This window comes from Ranitomeya imitator, chromosome 1, assembly GCF_032444005.1.
Source record: "Ranitomeya imitator isolate aRanImi1 chromosome 1, aRanImi1.pri, whole genome shotgun sequence".
Taxonomy (NCBI): Eukaryota; Metazoa; Chordata; class Amphibia; order Anura; family Dendrobatidae; genus Ranitomeya; species Ranitomeya imitator.
The window spans coordinates 908,038,798-908,063,298 of record NC_091282.1 but is presented as its reverse complement, the minus strand read 5'-3'; the positions used below and the strand labels follow the sequence as shown (position 1 = coordinate 908,063,298).

The following is a 24,501-nucleotide window of genomic DNA, read 5'->3' as shown; positions in this document are numbered from 1 at the left end:
ACTTCTCTCATACTGCGCCAATCTACTGAAATGCACTACCTAAACGATCTGACTGATACCTAGGCCCCATGTTTTTAAGCGTGCTTTAAAAACTCATTTTTAGACAAGCCTATCACCTCAACTCACTAACCTCTCTCCCCTCTAGCCTCCTTCTAAATGTTCTCCTGACTATTCATCAGTCTCCACATCCTTCATGTACCCAATAGCACACAGTAACTGCACTAAAGCCATGTTCACATGTTATATTTTTACTGTGTTTTTCTGCTGCATTTTTATGCTAATTTTAAGCTGCGTTAAATAGATCCTGGTTGATGTCCGGATCATGCAGCTGGAGGTGAAAACCCTTACTATAATAATGATGTCTGGATCGTACATAACAACACGTTCTACCTTTTCTGTCCCCCTGTAAAGTGCTGCGGAAAGTATTAGTGCAATATAAACAAAAATTATTATTGACATTGAAATATCAAGATTATTCTTCATTATTAATAAATGAAAACGTTGTCACATTTGCTTGCTTGAAAAATGTGTAGCAACATATATGAGATGAAATATCCTTGTGGTTTGATGTGCTGGAAAATTCTTCCTTTTCCCCCAATCTACCTGAGAGCTACTTAAAAGGGGTGTCCACTGCTTTAAAACTTAATGTTAAAGGGAATCTGTCAGTAGGATTTTGCTGCATCATCTGAGTGTCAGATTCCTGGGTGCAGCCGTTCTGATACAATCAGAGCTTTTATATTTGGAGCAGAGCTGAGGAAGGTAACCCCGCCCACACCACACATAACCCCACCCACACCAGGCAGGTGTACAAAGTCCATAGACAGTGAGCTGCTGAACTACTCTGGCAATGTTAATCTCTTAGTGATAAATCCTTCACAGTTACTAAACCACAGCATGCACTTTGACAAGTGACATATCCCTGGAATCAATGTCTCAGGCTCTATCCCCTACTCTCTTAATAATAATAATAATCTTTATTTACATAGCGCCAACATATTCCGCAGCGCTTAACAGTTTAACAATTTCAAACACTACAGTCATAAGTAACAACGTTAACAATACAATAATTAAAGCAAAATAAGATGACCCTGCTCGTGAGAGCTTACAATCTACAATGAGGTGGGGGAGATACAAAGTACAGGTGTGTATTTACAATGATGGTCCAGCCATCTTCAGGGGGTGGGGGATAGTGAATGGGCTACACACACACACAAACATAAAATGACTTTGATTAGTGAATGTGATAGGCCGCTCTGAACAAATGTGTTGTGCGCCTAAACTATGCAAATTGTGGATGGTCCTAATATCTTGGGGTAGAGCATTCCAGAGGATTGGTGCAGCACGGGAGAAGTCTTGGAGACGGGAGTGGGAGGTACGGATTAGTGCAGAGGTCAGTCGAAAGTCATTTGCAGAGCGCAGAGGTCGGCTAGGCCGATAGACAGAAATGACGTCTGAATACAGATTAGCTAGATGGACAACCCTGGCTGCTGCATTAAGGATGGACTGGAGAGGGGAAAGTCGAGTAAGGGGGAGGCCAATTAATAGAGCCTTACAGTAGTCCAGGCGGGAGTGGATCAAGGCGACAGTGCAGGTTTTTGTTGTTTCCATGGTGAGAAAAGGGCGGATTCTAGAGATGTTCTTTAGGTGTAAGCGGCAAGAGCAGGCAAGAGATTGTATATGGGATGTGAAGGAGAGATCGGGAGTCAAATATAACACCCAGACAGCGCGCCTACTGCCGGGGTGTTATTATGGTGCCACTCACGGAAAGGGAGATGTCAGATTTAGGGAGGTTAGTAGATGGCGGGAGCAAAAGAAGTTCAGTTTTGGAGAGGTTGAGTTTCAGATAGAGAGCGGACATGATGTTGGAGACTGTAGACAGACAGTCACTGGTGTTCTGTAGTACAGCAGGGGTAAGGTCAGGGGAGGATGTGTATAGTTGTGTGTCATCAGCATAAAGATGGTACTGAAAGCCAAATCTGCTGATGGTCTGTCCAATTGGGGCCGTGTAGAGAGAGAAGAGAAGGGGGCCAAGGACTGAGCCCTGAGGTACCCCGACAGTGAGAGGAAGAGGAGATGAAGTGGAGCCAGCAAACAAAACACTGAAGGAGAAATCGGGTTTGCGATGTGAGCCAGGGTAGTTTCACTCTGTGTTTGGAGGTTCTGAGGGTGAGGGGCGCTACTTGATCCAGGTTGCTTCTAAGAGTGTCATTGTAGTGATGTACAGCGAGATCAGGACAGGAAAAAGAGGAGATTGGGGACAATGATGAGTGTAGGGAGTCTGTGAGTGTATGAGGGTTAATGGCGTGTAGATTTCTGACTGAGGGGTAGGTAGCAGTGTGCTGGGGTGAGCGAGGATTTGTGAGCGTGAAGGAGAGAATGTTGTGGTCAGAGAGGGGAAGTGGTGAGTTATTCAGATTATATAGTAAAAACCTGCTGACAGATTCCCTTTAATAGGCCCAGCATGGTGTAATAAATCAAAAGAAATTATACTTTCTTTCTGGGCTGACATGGCACCTCCACATTTGGGACTTGCATCAATATCTGCCGTCAGATAACCAAAGCTGAGCTAAAATTTTGTAACTCTTGGATTTCTTACACCATTTTCGACCAGCTCCAACAAAGTGGGTGGAGCTGGGGCTAGGATGGGGGCTTGGAAACCCCTGCGTAACTAATTCATAAGAAGTGGCGTTCCTTCTGCCACTAACCTTACTCCAGTCTCTGGTCCATTGCCACTTCACCCAGCCGGGCAGCCTTAAGGTACCTTCACACTGAGCAACTTTAGAACGAGAACGACAACGATCCGTGACGTTGCAGCGTCCTGGATAGCGATCTCGTTGTGTTTGACACGCAGCAGCGATCTGGATCCCGCTGTGCCATCGCTGGTCGTAGCTAGAAGGCCAGAACTTTATTTGGTCGTCAGGTCGGCGTGATTCGTCCTGTTTGACAGCAAAAGCAACGATGCCAGCAATGTTTCTTCATGGAGCTAACAACCAGCGAGAATGATAAGTATGTCACTGGATCGCTCCTGCATCGTTCTGCTGTTACAGTGTTTGACGTCTCCTAGTGACCTAAACAGCGACGCTGCAGCGATCGGCTCGTTGTCTATATCACTGCAGCGTCGCTTAGTGTAACGGTACCTTTAGACTGACATTTATCTTTTTGCATACACATACAGGAAAAGAACAGTAGGTGTAGAGGAGTGGGTGGTGCCCCTTGGACCAGCCTAGACATAATGTCCCTATGGGCCTGATCCACACCAGATTTCTGACGTAAAATCTTTAAAAATCACAACGGTTAGCCCACATTTTAAAACTTTTAGCACTTTCACACCAGATTCTCAAAGTTCAGCCAAACTGCGCTGAGCCGTGACGGGACAGAGGTGCGGAGGGGAAGAGGGCCACAATGCAACAGATTGTCTAATTTACAACAAGCTGTGGCATTGCCAACGCCAGAAATCTCACTCCTGTCCCTGACTGGAGTAAGATTTCTGTTGTAGAGCACAACGCTCAACATACGCTCCTCATTTGTGAAGAGGAATGCGCCTCTTCATGAATCAGGAGTGTCTGACTCCAGCACGCCCCTCATCAAGAGAAAAAAGATGGTCTGGATGACTCGGGCCTATGTTTTCTCTGGAACTCGTTTCTGAGACTGCAAACGTTCCTCCAGTGTCTGAGTAATGCAGGTTGTGGTTTGGACAGCGTAAACCTAACAGGTGAACTGACTTTGGGCCACAGTCTCCCACCACACCGCGCACATAACAGCTCTGTCCTGGCCCAACATGGTTATAGGTATAAAAACTAGCTTCAAAATGGCAGCTGGACACACTATTCAGGTTTGAAAAAGCAGCTGGTATTTTAAAGGGTTAAAAGCCTTTGATCCACCACTGTCTATGCCAGAACACAGAGGGTTCCCCTCACAGTACACAAAGGGTGCCCCTGACAATACACAGAGGATGCCCCTCACAGTACACAAAGGGTGACCCTGACAATACACAGAGGATGCCCCTCACAGTACACAAAGGGTGCCCCTGACAATACACAGAGGGTGCCCCTCACAGTACACAAAGGGTGCCCCTGACAATACACAGAGGGTGCCCCTCACAGTACACAAAGGGTGTCCCTGACAATACACAGAGGGTGCCCCTCACAGTACACAAAGGGTGTCCCTGACAATACACAGAGGGTGCCTCTCACAGTACACAAAGGGTGCCCCTGACAATACACAGAGGGTGCCTCTCACAGTACACAAAGGGTGCCCCTGACAATACAGAGGATGCCCCTCACAGTACACAAAGGGTGCCCCTGATAATACACAGAGGATGCCCCTCACAGTACACAAAGGGTGCCCCTGACAATACACAGAGGATGCCCCTCACAGTACACAAAGGGTTCCCCTGACAATACACAGAGGATGCCCCTCACAGTACACAAAGGGTGTCCCTGACAATACACAGAGGGTGCCTCTCACAGTACACAAAGGGTGCCCCTGACAATACAGAGGGTGCCCCTCACAGTACACAAAGGGTGCCCCTGACAATACACAGAGGATGCCCCTCACAGTACACAAAGGGTGTCCCTGACAATACACAGAGGGTGCCTCTCACAGTACACAAAGGGTGCCCCTGACAATACACAGAGGGTTCCCCTCACAGTACACAAAGGGTGCCCCTGACAATACAGAGGATGCCCCTCACAGTACACAAAGGGTGTCCCTGACAATACACAGAGGATGCCCCTCACAGTACACAAAGGGTGCCCCTAACAATACACAGAGGATGCCCCTCACAGTACACAAAGGGTGCCCCTGACAATACACAGAGGATGCCCCTCACAGTACACAAAGGGTGCCCCTAACAATACACAGAGGATGCCCCTCACAGTACACAAAGGGTGCCCCTGACAATACACAGAGGATGCCTCTCACAGTACACAAAGGGTGCCCCTGACAATACACAGAGGGGTCCCCTCACAGTACACAAAGGGTGCCCCTGACAATACAGAGGGTGCCCCTCACAGTACACAAAGGGTGCCCCTGACAATACACAGAGGATGCCCCTCACAGTACACAAAGGGTGCCCCTGACAATACACAGATGGTGCCCCTCACAGTACACAAAGGGTGCCCCTGACAATACAGAGGATGCCCCTCACAGTACACAAAGGGTGCCCCTGACAATACACAGAGGATGCCCCTCACAGTACACAAAGGGTGCCCCTGACAATACACAGAGGATGCCCCTCACAGTACAAAGGGTGCCCCTGACAATACACAGATGGTGCCCCTCACAGTACACAAAGGGTGCCCCTGACAATACACAGAGGATGCCCCTCACAGTACACAAAGGGTGCCCCTGACAATACAGAGGATGCCCCTCACAGTACACAAAGGGTGCCCCTGACAATACACAGAGGATGCCCCTCACAGTACACAAAGGGTTCCCCTGACAATACACAGAGGATGCCCCTCACAGTACACAAAGGGTGTCCCTGACAATACACAGAGGGTGCCTCTCACAGTACACAAAGGGTGCCCCTGACAATACACAGAGGGTGCCTCTCACAGTACACAAAGGGTGCCCCTGACAATACAGAGGATGCCCCTCACAGTACACAGAGGGTGCCCCTGACAATACACAGAGGATGCCCCTCACAGTACACAAAGGGTTCCCCTGACAATACACAGAGGATGCCCCTCACAGTACACAAAGGGTGCCCCTGACAATACAGAGGGTGCCCCTCACAGTACACAAAGGGTGCCCCTGACAATACACAGAGGGTGCCTCTCACAGTACACAAAGGATGCCCCTGACAATACACAGAGGGTTCCCCTCACAGTACACAAAGGGTGCCCCTGACAATACACAGAGGATGCCCCTCACAGTACACAAAGGGTGCCCCTGACAATACACAGAGGATGCCTCTCACAGTACACAAAGGGTGCCCCTGACAATACACAGAGGGGTCCCCTCACAGTACACAAAGGGTGCCCCTGACAATACAGAGGGTGCCCCTCACAGTACACAAAGGGTGCCCCTGACAATACAGAGGATGCCCCTCACAGTACACAAAGGGTGTCCCTGACAATACACAGAGGATGCCCCTCACAGTACACAAAGGGTGCCCCTGACAATACACAGAGGATGCCCCTCACAGTACACAAAGGGTGTCCCTGACAATACACAGAGGGTGCCTCTCACAGTACACAAAGGGTGCCCCTGACAATACACAGAGGGGTCCCCTCACAGTACACAAAGGGTGCCCCTGACAATACACAGAGGATGCCCCTCACAGTACACAAAGGGTGCCCCTGACAATACACAGATGGTGCCCCTCACAGTACACAAAGGGTTCCCCTGACAATACACAGAGGATGCCCCTCACAGTACATAAAGGGTGCCCCTGACAATACACAGAGGGTGCCCCTCACAGTACACAAAGGGTGCCCCTGACAATACACAGAGGGTGCCCCTCACAGTACACAAAGGGTGCCCCTGACAATACAGAGGATGCCCCTCACAGTACACAAAGGGTGCCCCTGACAATACACAGAGGATGCCCCTCACAGTACACAAAGGGTGTCCCTGACAATACAGAGGGTGCCTCTCACAGTACACAAAGGGTTCCCCTGACAATACACAGAGGATGCCCCTCACAGTACACAAAGGGTGCCCCTGACAATACACAGATGGTGCCCCTCACAGTACACAAAGGGTGCCCCTGACAATACACAGAGGGTGCCCCTCACAGTACACAAAGGGTGCCCCTGACAATACACAGAGGGTGCCCCTCACAGTACACACAGGGTGCCCCTGACAATACAGAGGATGCCCCTCACAGTACACAAAGGGTGCCCCTGACAGTACACAGAGGATGCCCCTCACAGTACACAAAGGGTGTCCCTGATAATACAGAGGGTGCCTCTCACAGTACACAAAGGGTGCCCCTGACAATACACAGAGGGGTCCCCTCACAGTACACAAAGGGTGCCCCTGACAATACAGAGGGTGCCCCTCACAGTACACAAAGGGTGCCCCTGACAATACACAGAGGATGCCCCTCACAGTACACAAAGGGTGCCCCTGACAATACACAGAGGATGCCCCTCACAGTACACAAAGGGTGCCCCTGACAATACACAGATGGTGCCCCTCACAGTACACAAAGGGTGCCCCTGACAATACAGAGGGTGCCCCTCACAGTACACAAAGGGTGCCCCTGACAATACACAGAGGATGCCCCTCACAGTACACAAAGGGTGCCCCTGACAATACAGAGGATGCCCCTCACAGTACACAGAGGGTGCCCCTCACAGTACACAAAGGGTGTCCCTGACAATACACAGATGATGCCCCTCACAGTACACAGAGGATGCCCCTGACAATACACAGAGGGTGCCCCTGACAATACACAGAGGGTGCCCCTGACAATACACAGAGGATGCCCCTCACAGTACACAAAGGGTGTCCCTGACAATACACAGAGGATGCCCCTCACAGTACACAGAGGATGTCCCTGACAATACACAATGGGTGCCCCTGACAATACACAGAGGGTGCCCCTGACAATACACAGAGGGTGCCCCTGACAATACACAGAGGGTGCCCCTCACAGTACACAGAGGATGCCCCTGACAATACACAGAGGGTGCCCCTGACAATACACAGAGGGTGTCCCTGACAATACACAGATGATGCCCCTCACAGTACACAGAGGATGCCCCATACAGTACACAAAGGGTGCCCCTGACAATAAACAGAGGGTGCCCCTCACAGTACACAGAGGGTGCCCCTGACAATACACAGAGGATGCCACTGACAATACAAAGAGGGTGCCCCTGACAATACACAGAGGGTGCCCATCACAGTACACAGAGGGTGCCCCTGACAATACAGAGGGTGCCCCTGACAATAAACAGAGGATGCCCCTGACAATACACAGAGGGTGTCCCTCACAGTACACAAAGGGTTCCCCTGACAATACACAGAGGAGGCCCCTCACAGTACACAAAGGGTGCCCCTGACAATACACAGAGGATGCCCTCACAGTACACAAAGGGTGCCCCTGACAATACACAGATGGTGCCCCTCACAGTACACAAAGGGTGCCCCTGACAATACACAGAGGGTGCCCCTCACAGTACACAAAGGGTGCCCCTGACAATACAGAGGGTGCCCCTCACAGTACACAAAGGGTGCCCCTGACAATACACAGAGGATGCCCCTCACAGTACACAAAGGGTGCCCCTGACAATACACAGATGGTGCCCCTCACAGTACACAAAGGGTGCCCCTGACAATACAGAGGGTGCCCCTCACAGTACACAAAGGGTTCCCCTGACAATACACAGAGGATGCCCCTCACAGTACACAAAGGGTGCCCCTGACAATACACAGATGGTGCCCCTCACAGTACACAAAGGGTGCCCCTGACAATACACAGAGGGTGCCCCTCACAGTACACAAAGGGTGCCCCTGACAATACACAGAGGGTGCCCCTCACAGTACACAAAGGGTGCCCCTGACAATACAGAGGATGCCCCTCACAGTACACAAAGGGTGCCCCTGACAATACACAGAGGATGCCCCTCACAGTACACAAAGGGTGTCCCTGACAATACACAGAGGGTGCCTCTCACAGTACACAAAGGGTTCCCCTGACAATACACAGAGGATGCCCCTCACAGTACACAAAGGGTGCCCCTGACAATACACAGATGGTGCCCCTCACAGTACACAAAGGGTGCCCCTGACAATACACAGAGGGTGCCCCTCACAGTACACAAAGGGTGCCCCTGACAATACACAGAGGGTGCCCCTGACAATACACAGAGGATGCCGCTCACAGTACACAGAGGATGCCCCTGACAATACACAGAGGGTGCCCCTGACAATACACAGAGGATGCCGCTCACAGTACACAGAGGATGCCCCTGACAATACACAGAGGGTGCCCCTGACAATACACAGAGGGTGCCCCTGACAATACACAGAGGGTGCCCCTGACAATACACAGAGGGTGCCCCTGACAATACAGAGGGTGCCAATCACAGTACACAAAGGGTGCCCCTGACAATACAGAGGATGCCCCTCACAGTACACAAAGGGTGCCCCTGACAATACACAGATGGTGCCCCTCACAGTACACAAAGGGTGCCCCTGACAATACAGAGGGTGCCCCTCACAGTACACAAAGGGTGCCCCTGACAATACACAGAGGATGCCCCTCACAGTACACAAAGGGTGCCCCTGACAATACAGAGGATGCCCCTCACAGTACACAAAGGGTGCCCCTGACAATACACAGAGGATGCCCCTCACAGTACACAAAGGGTGCCCCTGACAATACACAGAGGATGCCCCTGACAATACACAGATGATGCCCCTGACAATACACAGAGGGTGCCCCTGACAATACACAGAGGGTGCCCCTGACAATACACAGAGGATGCCCCTGACAATACACAGAGGATGCCGCTCACAGTACACAGAGGATGCCCCTGACAATACACAGAGGGTGCCCCTGACAATACACAGAGGATGCCGCTCACAGTACACAGAGGATGCCCCTGACAATACACAGAGGGTGCCCCTGACAATACACAGAGGGTGCCCCTGACAATACACAGAGGGTGCCCCTGACAATACACAGAGGATGCCCCTCACAGTACACAGAGGATGCCCCTGATAATACACAGAGGGTGCCCCTCACAGTACACAAAGGGTGTCCCTGACAATACACAGATGATGCCCCTCACAGTACACAGAGGATGCCCCTGACAATACACAGAGGGTGCCCCTGACAATACACAGAGGGTGCCCCTGACAATACACAGAGGATGCCCCTCACAGTACACAAAGGGTGTCCCTGACAATACACAGAGGATGCCCCTCACAGTACACAGAGGATGTCCCTGACAATACACAATGGGTGCCCCTGACAATACACAGAGGGTGCCCCTGACAATACACAGAGGGTGCCCCTGACAATACACAGAGGGTGCCCCTCACAGTACACAGAGGGTGCCCCTGACAATACACAGAGGGTGTCCCTGACAATACACAGATGATGCCCCTCACAGTACACAGAGGATGCCCCATACAGTACACAAAGGGTGCCCCTGACAATAAACAGAGGATGCCACTGACAATACAAAGAGGGTGCCCCTGACAATACACAGAGGGTGCCCCTCACAGTACACAGAGGGTGCCCCTGACAATACAGAGGGTGCCCCTGACAATAAACAGAGGATGCCCCTGACAATACACAGAGGGTGTCCCTCACAGTACACAAAGGGTTCCCCTGACAATACACAGAGGATGCCCCTCACAGTACACAAAGGGTGCCCCTGACAATACACAGATGGTGCCCCTCACAGTACACAAAGGGTGCCCCTGACAATACACAGAGGGTGCCCCTCACAGTACACAAAGGGTGCCCCTGACAATACACAGAGGGTGCCCCTCACAGTACACAAAGGGTGCCCCTGACAATACAGAGGATGCCCCTCACAGTACACAAAGGGTGCCCCTGACAATACACAGAGGATGCCCCTCACAGTACACAAAGGGTGTCCCTGATAATACAGAGGGTGCCTCTCACAGTACACAAAGGGTGCCCCTGACAATACACAGAGGGGTCCCCTCACAGTACACAAAGGGTGCCCCTGACAATACAGAGGGTGCCCCTCACAGTACACAAATGGTGCCCCTGACAATACACAGAGGATGCCCCTCACAGTACACAAAGGGTGCCCCTGACAATACAGAGGATGCCCCTCACAGTACACAAAGGGTGCCCCTCACAATACACAGAGGATGCCCCTCACAGTACACAAAGGGTGCCCCTGACAATACACAGATGGTGCCCCTCACAGTACACAAAGGGTGCCCCTGACAATACACAGAGGATGCCCCTGACAATACACAAAGGGTGCCCCTGACAATACACAGAGGATGCCCCTGACAATACACAGAGGATGCCGCTCACAGTACACAGAGGATGCCCCTGACAATACACAGAGGGTGCCCCTGACAATACACAGAGGATGCCGCTCACAGTACACAGAGGATGCCCCTGACAATACACAGAGGGTGCCCCTGACAATACACAGAGGGTGTCCCTGACAATACACAGATGATGCCCCTCACAGTACACAGAGGATGCCCCATACAGTACACAAAGGGTGCCCCTGACAATAAACAGAGGGTGCCCCTCACAGTACACAGAGGGTGCCCCTGACAATACACAGAGGATGCCACTGACAATACAAAGAGGGTGCCCCTGACAATACACAGAGGGTGCCCCTCACAGTACACAGAGGGTGCCCCTGACAATACAGAGGGTGCCCCTGACAATAAACAGAGGATGCCCCTGACAATACACAGAGGGTGTCCCTCACAGTACACAAAGGGTTCCCCTGACAATACACAGAGGATGCCCCTCACAGTACACAAAGGGTGCCCCTGACAATACACAGATGGTGCCCCTCACAGTACACAAAGGGTGCCCCTGACAATACACAGAGGGTGCCCCTCACAGTACACAAAGGGTGCCCCTGACAATACACAGAGGGTGCCCCTCACAGTACACAAAGGGTGCCCCTGACAATACAGAGGATGCCCCTCACAGTACACAAAGGGTGCCCCTGACAATACACAGAGGATGCCCCTCACAGTACACAAAGGGTGTCCCTGATAATACAGAGGGTGCCTCTCACAGTACACAAAGGGTGCCCCTGACAATACACAGAGGGGTCCCCTCACAGTACACAAAGGGTGCCCCTGACAATACAGAGGGTGCCCCTCACAGTACACAAAGGGTGCCCCTGACAATACACAGAGGATGCCCCTCACAGTACACAAAGGGTGCCCCTGACAATACACAGATGGTGCCCCTCACAGTATACAAAGGGTGCCCCTGACAATACAGAGGGTGCCCCTCACAGTACACAAAGGGTGCCCCTGACAATACACAGAGGATGCCCCTCACAGTACACAAAGGGTGCCCCTGACAATACAGAGGATGCCCCTCACAGTACACAAAGGGTGCCCCTGACAATACACAGAGGATGCCCCTCACAGTACACAAAGGGTGCCCCTGACAATACACAGATGGTGCCCCTCACAGTACACAAAGGGTGCCCCTGACAATACACAGAGGATGCCCCTGACAATACACAAAGGGTGCCCCTGACAATACACAGAGGATGCCCCTGACAATACACAGAGGATGCCGCTCACAGTACACAGAGGATGCCCCTGACAATACACAGAGGGTGCCCCTGACAATACACAGAGGATGCCGCTCACAGTACACAGAGGATGCCCCTGACAATACACAGAGGGTGCCCCTGACAATACACAGAGGGTGCCCCTGACAATACACAGAGGGTGCCCCTGACAATACACAGAGGGTGCCCCTGACAATACACAGAGGATGCCCCTCACAGTACACAGAGGATGCCCCTGATAATACACAGAGGGTGCCCCTCACAGTACACAAAGGGTGTCCCTGACAATACACAGAGGATGCCCCTGACAATACACAGAGGGTGCCCCTGACAATACACAGAGGGTGCCCCTGACAATACACAGAGGGTGCCCCTGACAATACACAGAGGATGCCCCTCACAGTACACAGAGGATGCCCCTGACAATACACAGAGGGTGCCCCTGACAATACACAGAGGGTGCCCCTGACAATACACAGAGGATGCCCCTCACAGTACACAAAGGGTGTCCCTGACAATACACAGAGGATGCCCCTCACAGTACACAGAGGATGTCCCTGACAATACACAGAGGGTGCCCCTGACAATACACAGAGGGTGCCCCTGACAATACACAGAGGGTGCCCCTGACAATACACAGAGGATGCCCCTCACAGTACACAGAGGATGCCCCTGACAATACACAGAGGATGCCCCTGACAATACACAGAGGGTGCCCCTGACAATACACAGAGGGTGCCCCTGACAATACACAGAGGATGCCCCTCACAGTACACAAAGGGTGTCCCTGACAATACACAGAGGATGCCCCTCACAGTACACAGAGGATGTCCCTGACAATACACAGAGGGTGCCCCTGACAATACACAGAGGGTGCCCCTGACAATACACAGAGGGTGCCCCTCACAGTACACAGAGGATGCCCCTGACAATACACAGAGGGTGCCCCTGACAATACACAGAGGGTGTCCCTGACAATACACAGATGATGCCCCTCACAGTACACAGAGGATGCCCCATACAGTACACAAAGGGTGCCCCTGACAATAAACAGAGGGTGCCCCTCACAGTACACAGAGGGTGCCCCTGACAATACACAGAGGATGCCACTGACAATACAAAGAGGGTGCCCCTGACAATACACAGAGGGTGCCCCTCACAGTACACAGAGGGTGCCCCTGACAATACACAGAGGTTGCCCCTTACAGTACACAGAGGGTGCCCCTGACAATACAGAGGGTGCCCCTGACAATAAACAGAGGATGCCCCTGACAATACACAGAGGGTGTCCCTCACAGTACTCAGAGGGTGCCCCTGACAATACAGAGGGTGCCCCTTACAGTACACAGAGGGTGCCCCTGACAATAGAGGGTGCCCCTCACAGTACACAGAGGGTGCCCCTGACAATACACAGAGGGTGTCCCTCACAGTACTCAGAGGGTGCCCCTGACAATACAGAGGGTGCCCCTTACAGTACACAGAGGGTGCCCCTGACAATACAGATGGTGCCCCTCACAGTACACAGAGGATGCCCCTCACAGTACACAGAGGGTGCCCCTGACAATACAGAGGGTGCCCCTGACAATAAACAGAGGATGCCCCTGACAATACAGAGGGTGCCCCTCACAGTACACAGAGGGTGCCCCTGACAATACAGAGGGTGCCCCTTACAGTACACAGAGTGTGCCCCTGACAATAGAGGGTGCCCCTGACAATACAGAGGGTGCCCCTTACAGTACACAGAGTGTGCCCCTGACAATAGAGGGTGCCCCTGACAATACAGAGGGTGCCCCTCACAGTACACAGAGGATGCCCCTGACAATACAGAGGGTGCCCCTCACAATAGAGCCCAGGCTGCCATCCTCCTCCTCATGTGCAGCCTGATCACTATCTGCACGGGGTAGTTAATTGGTGACTGATCCGCAGCCCTCCCCCCATGTAGGGGCACCGTTGCCTGGAGACCAGACTCCCAAACAGTCCTGTGCATTCCTCTCCAGGGAGCACACCGACATAATGGCAGGGCAGCGGCTCGGGACGGGTTAAGCTGGTGCCCAGAAGCAGCGCCGTGCTGGAGCTGGGCAGTGACGGCCTGCCCCCGGATAACGGAGCGGAGTGTGAGGAAGGAGGGCGGAGAAAGCCACGGGAAACACAGAAAGACCCCAAATAATAAAATGGCTGCTACAGCATGGTGAACCCCAGCAGAGTGAAGCCGCAGCCCGAGCTGCAGGGGCAGACAATGCTGGAGATGGACCCTCTGCCCAGGCAGGACTTGCCTCCCGCACCCGCTGTCAGTCTGCCCCCTGCTGGACCCACCCCGTCACCGCTGTCTTCCTGCTCCCGACAGGCGTGGAGCAGAGACAATCCCGGCTTCGAGGCCGAGGAGGACGGGATGGAGGAAGAAGAGGACGGAGAGGAGGGCATGGTGGTGGAGATGGATGTAGAGTGGCATCCTTCTGGTCCGGGCAGGAGGTCTTCGTCTCTGGTGTCCTCCAGTAGTGGGGGCAGCACTGGGCTCGTCGGGTATCATCACAACAGCATCGGCAGCCAGGGGCAGAGGGGCCGCAGGAGAAGGGGCGACCCTGGCCCTGGAGGTGGCAGAGTGGGCCAAGGCACTGAGCAGCCCCAGGAGCCGCAGGGAGTGGGCAGAATCCTGCACATTGTGAGAGGTGAGTACCAGGGCCGCAAATGTGATGGGGATACTGGGCCAATGTGATGGGGATACTGGGCCGATGTGATGGGGATACTGGGCCGATGAGATGGGGATACTGGGCCGATGTGATGGGGATACTGGGCCGATGTGATGGGGATACTGGGCCGATGAGATAGGGATACTGGGCCGATGTGATGGGGATACTGGGCCAATGTGATGGGGATACTGGGCCGATGTGATGGGGATACTGGGCCGATGTGATGGGGATACTGGGCCGATGTGATGGGGATACTGGGCCGATGTGATGGGGATACTGGGCCGATGAGATAGGGATACTGGGCCGATGTGATGGGGATACTGGGTCGATGTGATGGGGATACTGGGCCGATGAGATGGGGATACTGGGCAGATGAGATTGGGATACTGGGCCGATGTGATGGGGATACTGGGCCGATGAGATGGGGATAATGGTTTGATGTAATGGGGATACTGGGCCAATGAGATGGGGATACTGGGCAGATGAGATGGGGATAATGGTCTGATGTAATGGGGATACTGGGCCGATGTGATTGGAATACTGGGCCAAAGTGATAGGGCTACTGGGCCGATGAGATGGGGATAATGGTTTGATGTAATGGGGATACTGGGCCAATGAGATGGGGATACTGGGCAGATGAGATGGGGATTCTGGGCAGATGAGATGGGGATAATGGTCTGATGTAATGGGGATACTGGGCCGATGTGATTGGAATACTGGGCCGAAGTGATAGGGATACTGGGCCGATGAGATGGGGATAATGGTTTGATGTAATGGGGATACTGGGCAGATGAGATGGGGATACTGGGTCGATAAGATGGGGATAATAGTCTGATGTAATGGGGATACTGGGCCGATGTGATGGGGATACTGGGCCGATGAGATGGGGATAATGGGCCGATGTGATGGGGATACTGGGCCGATGTGATGGGGATACTGGGCAGATGAGGTGGGGATACTGGGCCGATGTGATGGGGATACTGGGCCGATGAGATGGGGATAATGGTTTGATGTAATGGGGATACTGGGCCAATGAGATGGGGATACTGGGCAGATGAGATGGGGATACTGGGCAGATGAGATGGGGATACTGGGCAGATGAGATGGGGATACTGGGCAGATGAGATGGGGATACTGGGCCGATGAGATGGGGATAATGGTCTGATGTAATAGGGATACTGGGCCGATGTGATTGGAATACTGGGCCGATGTGATAGGGATACTGGGCTGATGAGATGGGGATAATGGTCTGATGTAATGGGGATACTGGGCTGATGTGATTGGAATACTGGGCTGATGAGATAGGGATACTGGGCCGATGTGATGGGGATACTGGGTCGATGTGATGGGGATACTGGGCCGATGTGATGGGGATACTGGGCCGATGTGATGGGGATACTGGGCCGATGAGATGGGGATACTGGGCAGATGAGATGGGGATACTGGGCCGATGTGATGGGGATACTGGGCCGATGAGATGGGGATAATGGTTTGATGTAATGGGGATACTGGGCCAATGAGATGGGGATACTGGGCAGATGAGATGGGGATACTGGGAAGATGAGATGGGGATACTGGGCCGATGAGATGGGGATAATGGTCTGATGTAATGGGGATACTGGGCCGATGTGATTGGAATACTGGGCCGATGTGATAGGGATACTGGGCCGATGAGATGGGGATAATGGTCTGATGTAATGGGGATACTGGGCTGATGTGATTGGAATACTGGGCTGATGAGATAGGGATACTGGGACGATGTGATGGGGATACTGGGCCGATGAGATGGTGATAATGGTTTGATGTAATGGGGATACTGGGCCGATGTGATTGGAATACTGGGCCGATGTGATAGGGATACTGGGCTGATGAGATGGGGATAATGGTCTGATGTAATGGGGATACTGGGCTGATGTGATTGGAATACTGGGCTGATGAGATAGGGATACTGGGCCGATGTGATGGGGATACTGTGTCGATGTAATGGCGATACTGGGCCGATGTGATGGGGATACTGGGCCGATGAGATGGGGATACTGGGCAGATGAGATGGGGATACTGGGCAGATGAGATGGGGATACTGGGCAGATGAGATGGGGATACTGGGCCGATGAGATGGGGATAATGGTATGATGTAATGGGGATACTGGGCCGATGTGATTGGAATACTGGGCCGATGTGATGGGGATACTGGGCTGATGTGATTGGAATACAGGGCTGATGAGATAGGGATACTGGGACGATGTGATTGGAATACTGGGCCGATGTGATAGGGATACTGGGCCGATGAGATGGGGATACTGGGCTGATGTGATTGGAATACAGGGCTGATGAGATAGGGATACTGGGACGATGTGATTGGAATACTGGGCCGATGTGATAGGGATACTGGGCCGATGAGATGGGGATACTGGGCTGATGTGATTGGAATACAGGGCTGATGAGATAGGGATGCTGGGCCGATGTGATGGGGATACTGGGCAGATGTGATGGGGATACTGGGCCGATGAGATGGGGATACTGGGCCGATGTGATGGGGATACTGGGCAGATGAGATGGGGATACTGGGCCGATGTGATGGGGATACTGGGCAGATGAGATGGGGATACTGGGCCGATGAGATGGGGATACTGGGCCGATATGATGGGGATACTGGGCCGATGTGATGGGGATACTGGGCCGATGAGATGGGGATACTGGGCCGATATGATGGGGATACTGGGCCGATATGATGGGGATACTGGGCCGATGTGATGGGGATACTGGGCAGATGAGATGGGGATACTGGGCAGATGAGATGGGGATACTGGGCCGATGAGATGGGGATACTGGGCCGATATGATGGGGATACTGGGCCGATGAAATGGGGATACTGGGCCGATGAGATGGGGATACTGGGCCGATATGATGGGGATACTGGGCAGATGTGATGGGGATACTGGGCCGATGAGATGGGGATAATGGGATGAAAACCACCCAGCGATGTCTCTGATTTCCCATGAACCCCTGCAGGGTAGCTGGTCATATCCTGTGATAGCGCTCAGCAATCTCTCACTATTGTACGGTGATATCCGAGTCCTTGTAAGTTCTGTTCTTCTCACCATATGGAGACGCGCTCCTCTACACCGTGCAGGATTAGGACTTGTTCACACACTGTCATTTTATTGCATGCAAGAAAACCGCAGCGTTACTGTGCAGAAGAATGGATCATGCTGGTGGTTTTTTCCTGCAGATTGGAACCATCACCATTTTCCAAATGTGAAGCATGTCCGTTCTTTCAGAGTATGTGCACACGTTGCGGAAAGGTGTGCAGATTTTTCCGCACTGATTTTGGTAAATCCGCATTGTGGAATTACCGCGGATTCCACCTGCGGCTTTACACCTGCGGATTCCTATTATGGAGCAAGAATAATCCGCTGCGGAATCCGCACAAAGAATTGACATGCTGCGGAATATAAACCGCTACGTTTCCGCAGCATGTGCACTGCGGATTTTGTCTTCCATAGGTTTACATGGTACTGTACAACGCGTGGAAAGCTGCTGCGAATCCGCAGCGTCAAATCCTCTGCGTGTGCACATAGCCTCAGCGTTTTGACAACATTTTTCACTCATTCAAATGATTGGGAAAAAAACGCAGGAAGAATGCGGCAAAGAAGGCCATGTTTTATGCAGCGTTTTTCCTGCGAACACTCTGATTTCTGCTGCAAGTACATTAAAGTGCCCTGTCAGCAGGATTGTGCGCAGTCACCTACAGACAGTGTCAGGTCGGCGCCGTTATACTGATTACAATGATCACTGGTGATGAAATCCGTCTTGTGGTTGTGGGGTCTGCATGTGGTGCTCTGCTTAATGCAGACTGCTGGCCCCTCACTGTCCTGCCCCCTAGTTATATTGGGCTTTTCATGTAGTGCTTATCTTTATGGTGGTGACAATGGGGCGTGGCTCACAGATTCCCTGGGGGCGGCCTGTAAGGTGGTCTGCATTACTGAGCCACGCCCCCAATGACCACTAAATAAATAGGCCCATATCTCTGAAACTGTATGGGAGATAAAAAAATATGGAGCGCTCAGGTGACCAGTGAGAATAAAATAAGGCAAAAGGTTATGGCTTTTAACCAAGTGAAAGGACTCTGTCATGTTAAAGAACACTATTAACCGTAGATATGAGGTTAATCTGCAGGTTAAAGGGGTAGTGGATGGAAATGTACATAATAAAGCCTATGCTCACCTCCCGTGCTGGCGCTGTTCACACAGTGTGGGCACTCGCTCTCCCCGGGGCTCCTGTGCAGTGTTAAGATGGCGGCACCCAATCAGCGCTGGCGTCACTGTCCCTTCCTTCGGATGTTGTGAGCATGAAGAGTAAGTCCGGGCTGCAGCCGATCGTCTGTTTCTGGGTGCCGGCAGCGTAACACCGTACAGGGAGAGCGAGTGCCGACACCGTGAGAATGGCACCAGCACGGGAGGTGAGTATAGGCATTATTATGTTTTCGGGGCCGAGGGTCGGGTGTGAGAAGGGATTGTCCAAGTAGTGGACAGCTTCATTAATGGCATCCTGACACTGAGAGCTGCGCTGCTGCCTGTATCCACCAATCCCATGGGCAGTGACCGAAGTGACGGGTGACCTTAGGCACTAGCACTTTCTGCACTTTGGCCTCAGGGGGGCGCTACTGTTGTAAAAATTACCTGTGCTTTACTCACCCCCTCTGTTTCCAGTGATAAGTCTCTACCACTGCGCCTGTTATTGTCTGCAGTGCTGATGTCAGGTCCACAGCACTGCAGCCAATCAGTGAGCTCGTAGGCCCATGCTGTCCACTGTGGCCGAGCCACTGAGCTCAGTTATTGGCTGCAGCGCTGTCAATGTGTCGTCAGCACTGCAGCCAATCAGTGAGCTCGTAGGCCCATGCTGTCCACTGTGCCCGAGCCACTGAGCTCAGTTATTGGCTGCAGCGCTGTCAATGTGTCGTCAGCACTGCAGCCAATCAGTGAGATAGGCCCATGTCTTCCACTTTGGCAGAGCTGCTCAGCTCAGTTATTGGCTGCAGCGGTCACCATGTTGTCAGCACTGCAGCCAATCACGGACACCAGGAGTGGTGATGGAGCCTCAGCACTGGTTGTGGGGAGGGTGAGGAAGTCACAATTTAGAAAAAAGAAACTGCAGCTGTGGGGAGAGAGGGTTTTCTGAATCCAGGAGAACTCATGTACAGCATCATGGATTTAATGGTGCTATATAAATAAATAATAAAAATAATAATAATTTACTGAAGCAGTGTTATACAGATGCATTTATTGCAGCCAGCAGTTTGTCCTGGAGTTTTAAGTGCCTTTTCTAACAGTTACAGAGAATTTCCACCGCCCTCAATAACATGGCTGGCAGTGAGGGGGTGCGGATTTTTCCATTATGTCCTCACATTCCATAAAACTGGCCAAGAATTCTTCCTGGTGTCTGCCTTGCATGGCAGCTGCCTGTAGGTGTCGCCAGAGAGCCAGTGGTCTTCACATTCATTTCTAGGAGGATTTGATACAGGAAAGATATATGTCTTAGTACCGTGTTAGCAGTAGATAGAGAATTACAGTTCTCGGCTATGTTGTGCATAAATATGTGATTCTTCAGATGTTGTATTAGTCTGTGTCTGATGAAGAGACCTGTGTAGTCTCGAAAGCTTGCAATTTGTCACCATCTTTTCAGTTAGCCATTAAAAGGTATCAACCACTGAGGACTCTCAATTCTACATATTTTTCTCTGAGTATTTGGTGATTCTCAGGATCTGACATGGCACAGTATCTTTTACCGGTTAGAAAAGGAGGGTTTGTGGCCCCCGGGAAGCTTCTCCCCACTTCTCACTACTCTACTAATGCCCTCTGAGATCGTCTGGCTGGCACGTACTGTAGTGAATATCCTCCAATGCATATTTTCCATAAGTGGTGTCTGCCCATGCGTGGGTACACTTCATGGCCTGCCACTGTCAGGACATGCTGAGAGTTGTAGTTGCACAATAGTATGTTCACATATGGCGTTTTACTCCTGTTTTTGGGCTAAGAGTTATCTCAGTGGATGTTAGTCTTTAGTGGGTGCACAACCTTTTCTGGTCCGGGGGCCACATTGTCATGTTGATTCACTCCCAAGGGCTAACTTATAGGGTCCACTCATTCTTTCTGTTCTGTCCAGATACTTTTCAGTAGCTGCCTCTTTAATTAAAGGGAACCTGTCACCCCGTTTTTTCAGATTGAGCTATAAATACTGTTAAATAGGGCCTGCGCTGTGCGTTACTATAGTGTATGTAGTGTACCCTGATTCCCCACCTATGCTGAGAAATACATTACCAAAGTCGCCGTTTTCGCCTGTCAATCAGGCTGGTCTGGTCAGGTGGGCGTGGTGACATCGCTCTTTTCTTCCCCAGCTTTCCGTTGGTGGCGTAGTGGTGTGCGCATGTCCGAGTTCCGAATTCCCTGCGCGCACGTGAAGAAACAGCGCGCGATCTGCGCTGTTATCCCTTTCATCGGTGGGGGCGGCCATCTTCCTGGGGCCGCGCGTGCGCAGATGGAGTGCTCTGCTGCACGGGGCTTCAGGAAAATGCATCTCGGCTTTGGGAAAATGGCTGCCGCGATCTCTTCTGCGCACGCGCGGCATCCCGCGGCCATTTTCCTGAAGCCCCGTGCAGCAGAGCACTCCATCTGCGCACGCGCGGCCCCAGGAAGATGGCCGCCCCCACCGATGAAAGGGATAACAGCGCAGATCGCGCGCTGTTTCTTCACGTGCGCGCAGGGAATTCGGAACTCGGACATGCGCACACCACTACGCCACCAACGGAAAGCTGGGGAAGAAAAGAGCGATGTCACCACGCCCACCTGACCAGACCAGCCTGATTGACAGGCGAAAACGGCGACTTTGGTAATGTATTTCTCAGCATAGGTGGGGAATCAGGGTACACTACATACACTATAGTAACGCACAGCGCAGGCCCTATTTAACAGTATTTATATCTCAATCTGAAAAAACGGGGTGACAGGTTCCCTTTAATTGTCATTGGCAAAAGTTCAAGATTCCTGATTTTTAAATCTTTAGTATAGATAGATATTTGGAAAATAAAAAATTCCATTTATCATAAAAACCTACACACTCATTTTAAGTTAGCACAGAAAAAAAATATTATGTTATGTTTTCCCTTTTTTTTTATGCGTTTTTTTTCTTTTTTAGATTCTTATACATTTTTCTTCTTTTCTACAGGTCTTTGGGGCACAAGATATACAGCAGATCGAATAACTACAAGGGAAAAATACTTAAAGACCATCCTCCGAGAGCTGGTTACTTACGTAGTGTTTCTGTTCCTGTTATGTGTTTGTAAGTATTTATGATTTTATTCCATTATCAAAGTATTATCATATTCTGTGCGATCAAGAGTATCCATGCCGCTGAGCTGTCCATCAATCAGTAGCGCACCATGCCCTGGCAAGCAAGAAGCGAGGAGGCTGGGAAGCGGTGCGCACCTGACCAATGATCTTCAGACAACCCGCTTTAATGTTTGATGTCAGACCAGGGAAAATGCAGATGTAGTCGGGCAGAGTTTGCCACATTAGCTGGCTTCTGCCTCCTCTTCCCACAATTTTTATCAAAACATAGGACATCCCAAAAGTCCAGTTACTCCCAGATGGGCCTTGCGTGGTACTGCACCCCCAAATTATTTCATTTCTGTCCAATGTCTACTGCTGTCGACTTAGCAGGGATGACCTTTTCTTCCAGAGTTCGGCACGATGCTTGAAACCACATTCCTAAGATCTTATGATTTCTCCGAAAGAGTCATCAGAACCATGTTGAAATCCAGAAGTTCTTTCCTGTTTTGTACACGACCTAGAAGGCCTCCTGCTGCTAGTGTGAGAAAACTTGTTTTTCCACAGCAGAATTGGGTTTGGCCCTCTTACTTCCCCGAATTTACGTGTAGATATTATCTCCAAGGGGTTATCTATCCTGCTCTCCTTGTTGTCTCCAACCACTTGTGACCTTGTTGTCATCTTTGTAATCATCCTATGTGTGCAATCTCTCCCCTGATTCTTCCCGGGTGATATTTTTGGGGGGCTGTCACCTTCATCTGAGTTGGCAGTTTTTCCTTCCAAACTGCATACTTTTCTCTTCCTCAATCTACAGGTGGTCATTTCCCTCCCCCTCTCACATATCCTATACAACACCACATAAGTTTGTCGCCGTGTAGACTCGTCCGTGCCAAACAATCTTCATTACTCAGTCTGACCATCCAAGACAACTTTCAGAATGGCCATTTGTGTGGCGTTGTGCATAAGACAGAGGACTACTCTTCTGAGTCAAGGCTGATTCCAAAAGACCTCTGGGGGCCTCTTGGCTATCAGTCTTCTGGTCTACAGATGTGTAAGGCTGCTACCTGGTCCTTACTCCACATTTTGGTTATGTGCACCCTTCTGCATCCTCGGATGGATTTCACAATCAAATGCCTTCAGGCAGCAATGGTTTAGTAGACCTGTGTCTTTTGTTCCAGTCCCCAGGGACAGCTTTAGGATGTCACCAGATCTTCTGTGTCCACCAATGACATGAGCAAGAACAGTGGATTTTTTTCATTATTCGCATTAACTTTTCCTCCTAGCGGCAAGAGCCTGTACCCTGTGTCCCAAAAAATCCTCTTTTAAGAAAAACAAGTTTTAATCATGGTGCACTTATAATGCAGCATTAAAGAGTTAAATGAGAGTGGCCCATCTGCTTTGGCTGTAGCTTGCCCTCTCCTGCATACCTGCAGAAGAATGTGTGACCTTGTACCTGAGCAAACTGGACTCCTGCAGAGCGCAGCTTCTTCCGCTCCCTGTAGGGCTCCTGCTGAGCTGGTTAGTGTTTTACTAGTCATTCAAGTGAGTCCACGAATATCTGAACTGTTTATAGTGCCATATCTCAGTGGATGTGGCAGGGGAAGGCTCGATCCATCTGTTTTTTGGGACAGTACTAATTATAAAAAATTGGAGTGGGTCCCAGAACATAGAAAAAGAGAAACATTTTCAAAGTTTTCTTCTATTTCCTGAGATGGGTACTTGTCCTCGCGCGTCCTGAATGCAGCCTACACATCCTTTTTTTAGTGTTTTTATGCTGAATACACTATGGTGGTAAATTATTGACGTGTTGTACCTTTACTTAAAGCAGGGGGTTAATTTATTTCAGTTCTTCGATACAAAAGGTGAAACTCATATATAGAGTCATTACAAACAGAGTGATCTATTTCAAATGTTTATTTCTGTTAATATTCATGACTAGATGGTGGCCCGATTTTAACGCATCGGGTATTCTAGAATATACAGTATATGTATGTAGGTATATGTCAGCCACATAGTATATAGCACAGCCCATGTAACACAGACAGCCACGTAGTATATAGCACAGCCACGTAGTATATCGGAGCGACGTAGTATATAACACAGCTACGTAGTATATAACACAGCCCACGTAATATATAGCACAGCCCACGCAGTATATAACACAGCCCATGCAATATGTTACACAGCCCACGCAGTATAAAACACAGCCCACGCAGTATATAACACAGCCCACTGTTGTGAATTCTGCTCTTGGGCTCCCTC

At 51.1% G+C, this 24,501-nt stretch overlaps 1 protein-coding gene across 2 annotated transcripts in view; it reads left to right on the top strand.

The window, feature by feature from the left end:
• Window positions 1–14,179: 14,179 nt before the first annotated feature.
• PKD2 (polycystin 2, transient receptor potential cation channel) overlaps window positions 14,180–24,501 on the top strand; it is a 68,934-nt gene continuing 58,612 nt past the window's right edge. For both annotated transcript variants that reach the window (XM_069743452.1, XM_069743450.1), the window contains exons 1-2: window positions 14,180–14,893; window positions 22,139–22,252. In XM_069743452.1, coding sequence (XP_069599553.1) covers window positions 14,413–14,893; window positions 22,139–22,252 — 595 coding nt within the window. In that variant the 5' untranslated portion in view covers window positions 14,180–14,412. The remainder of the gene's footprint in view (window positions 14,894–22,138; window positions 22,253–24,501) is intronic.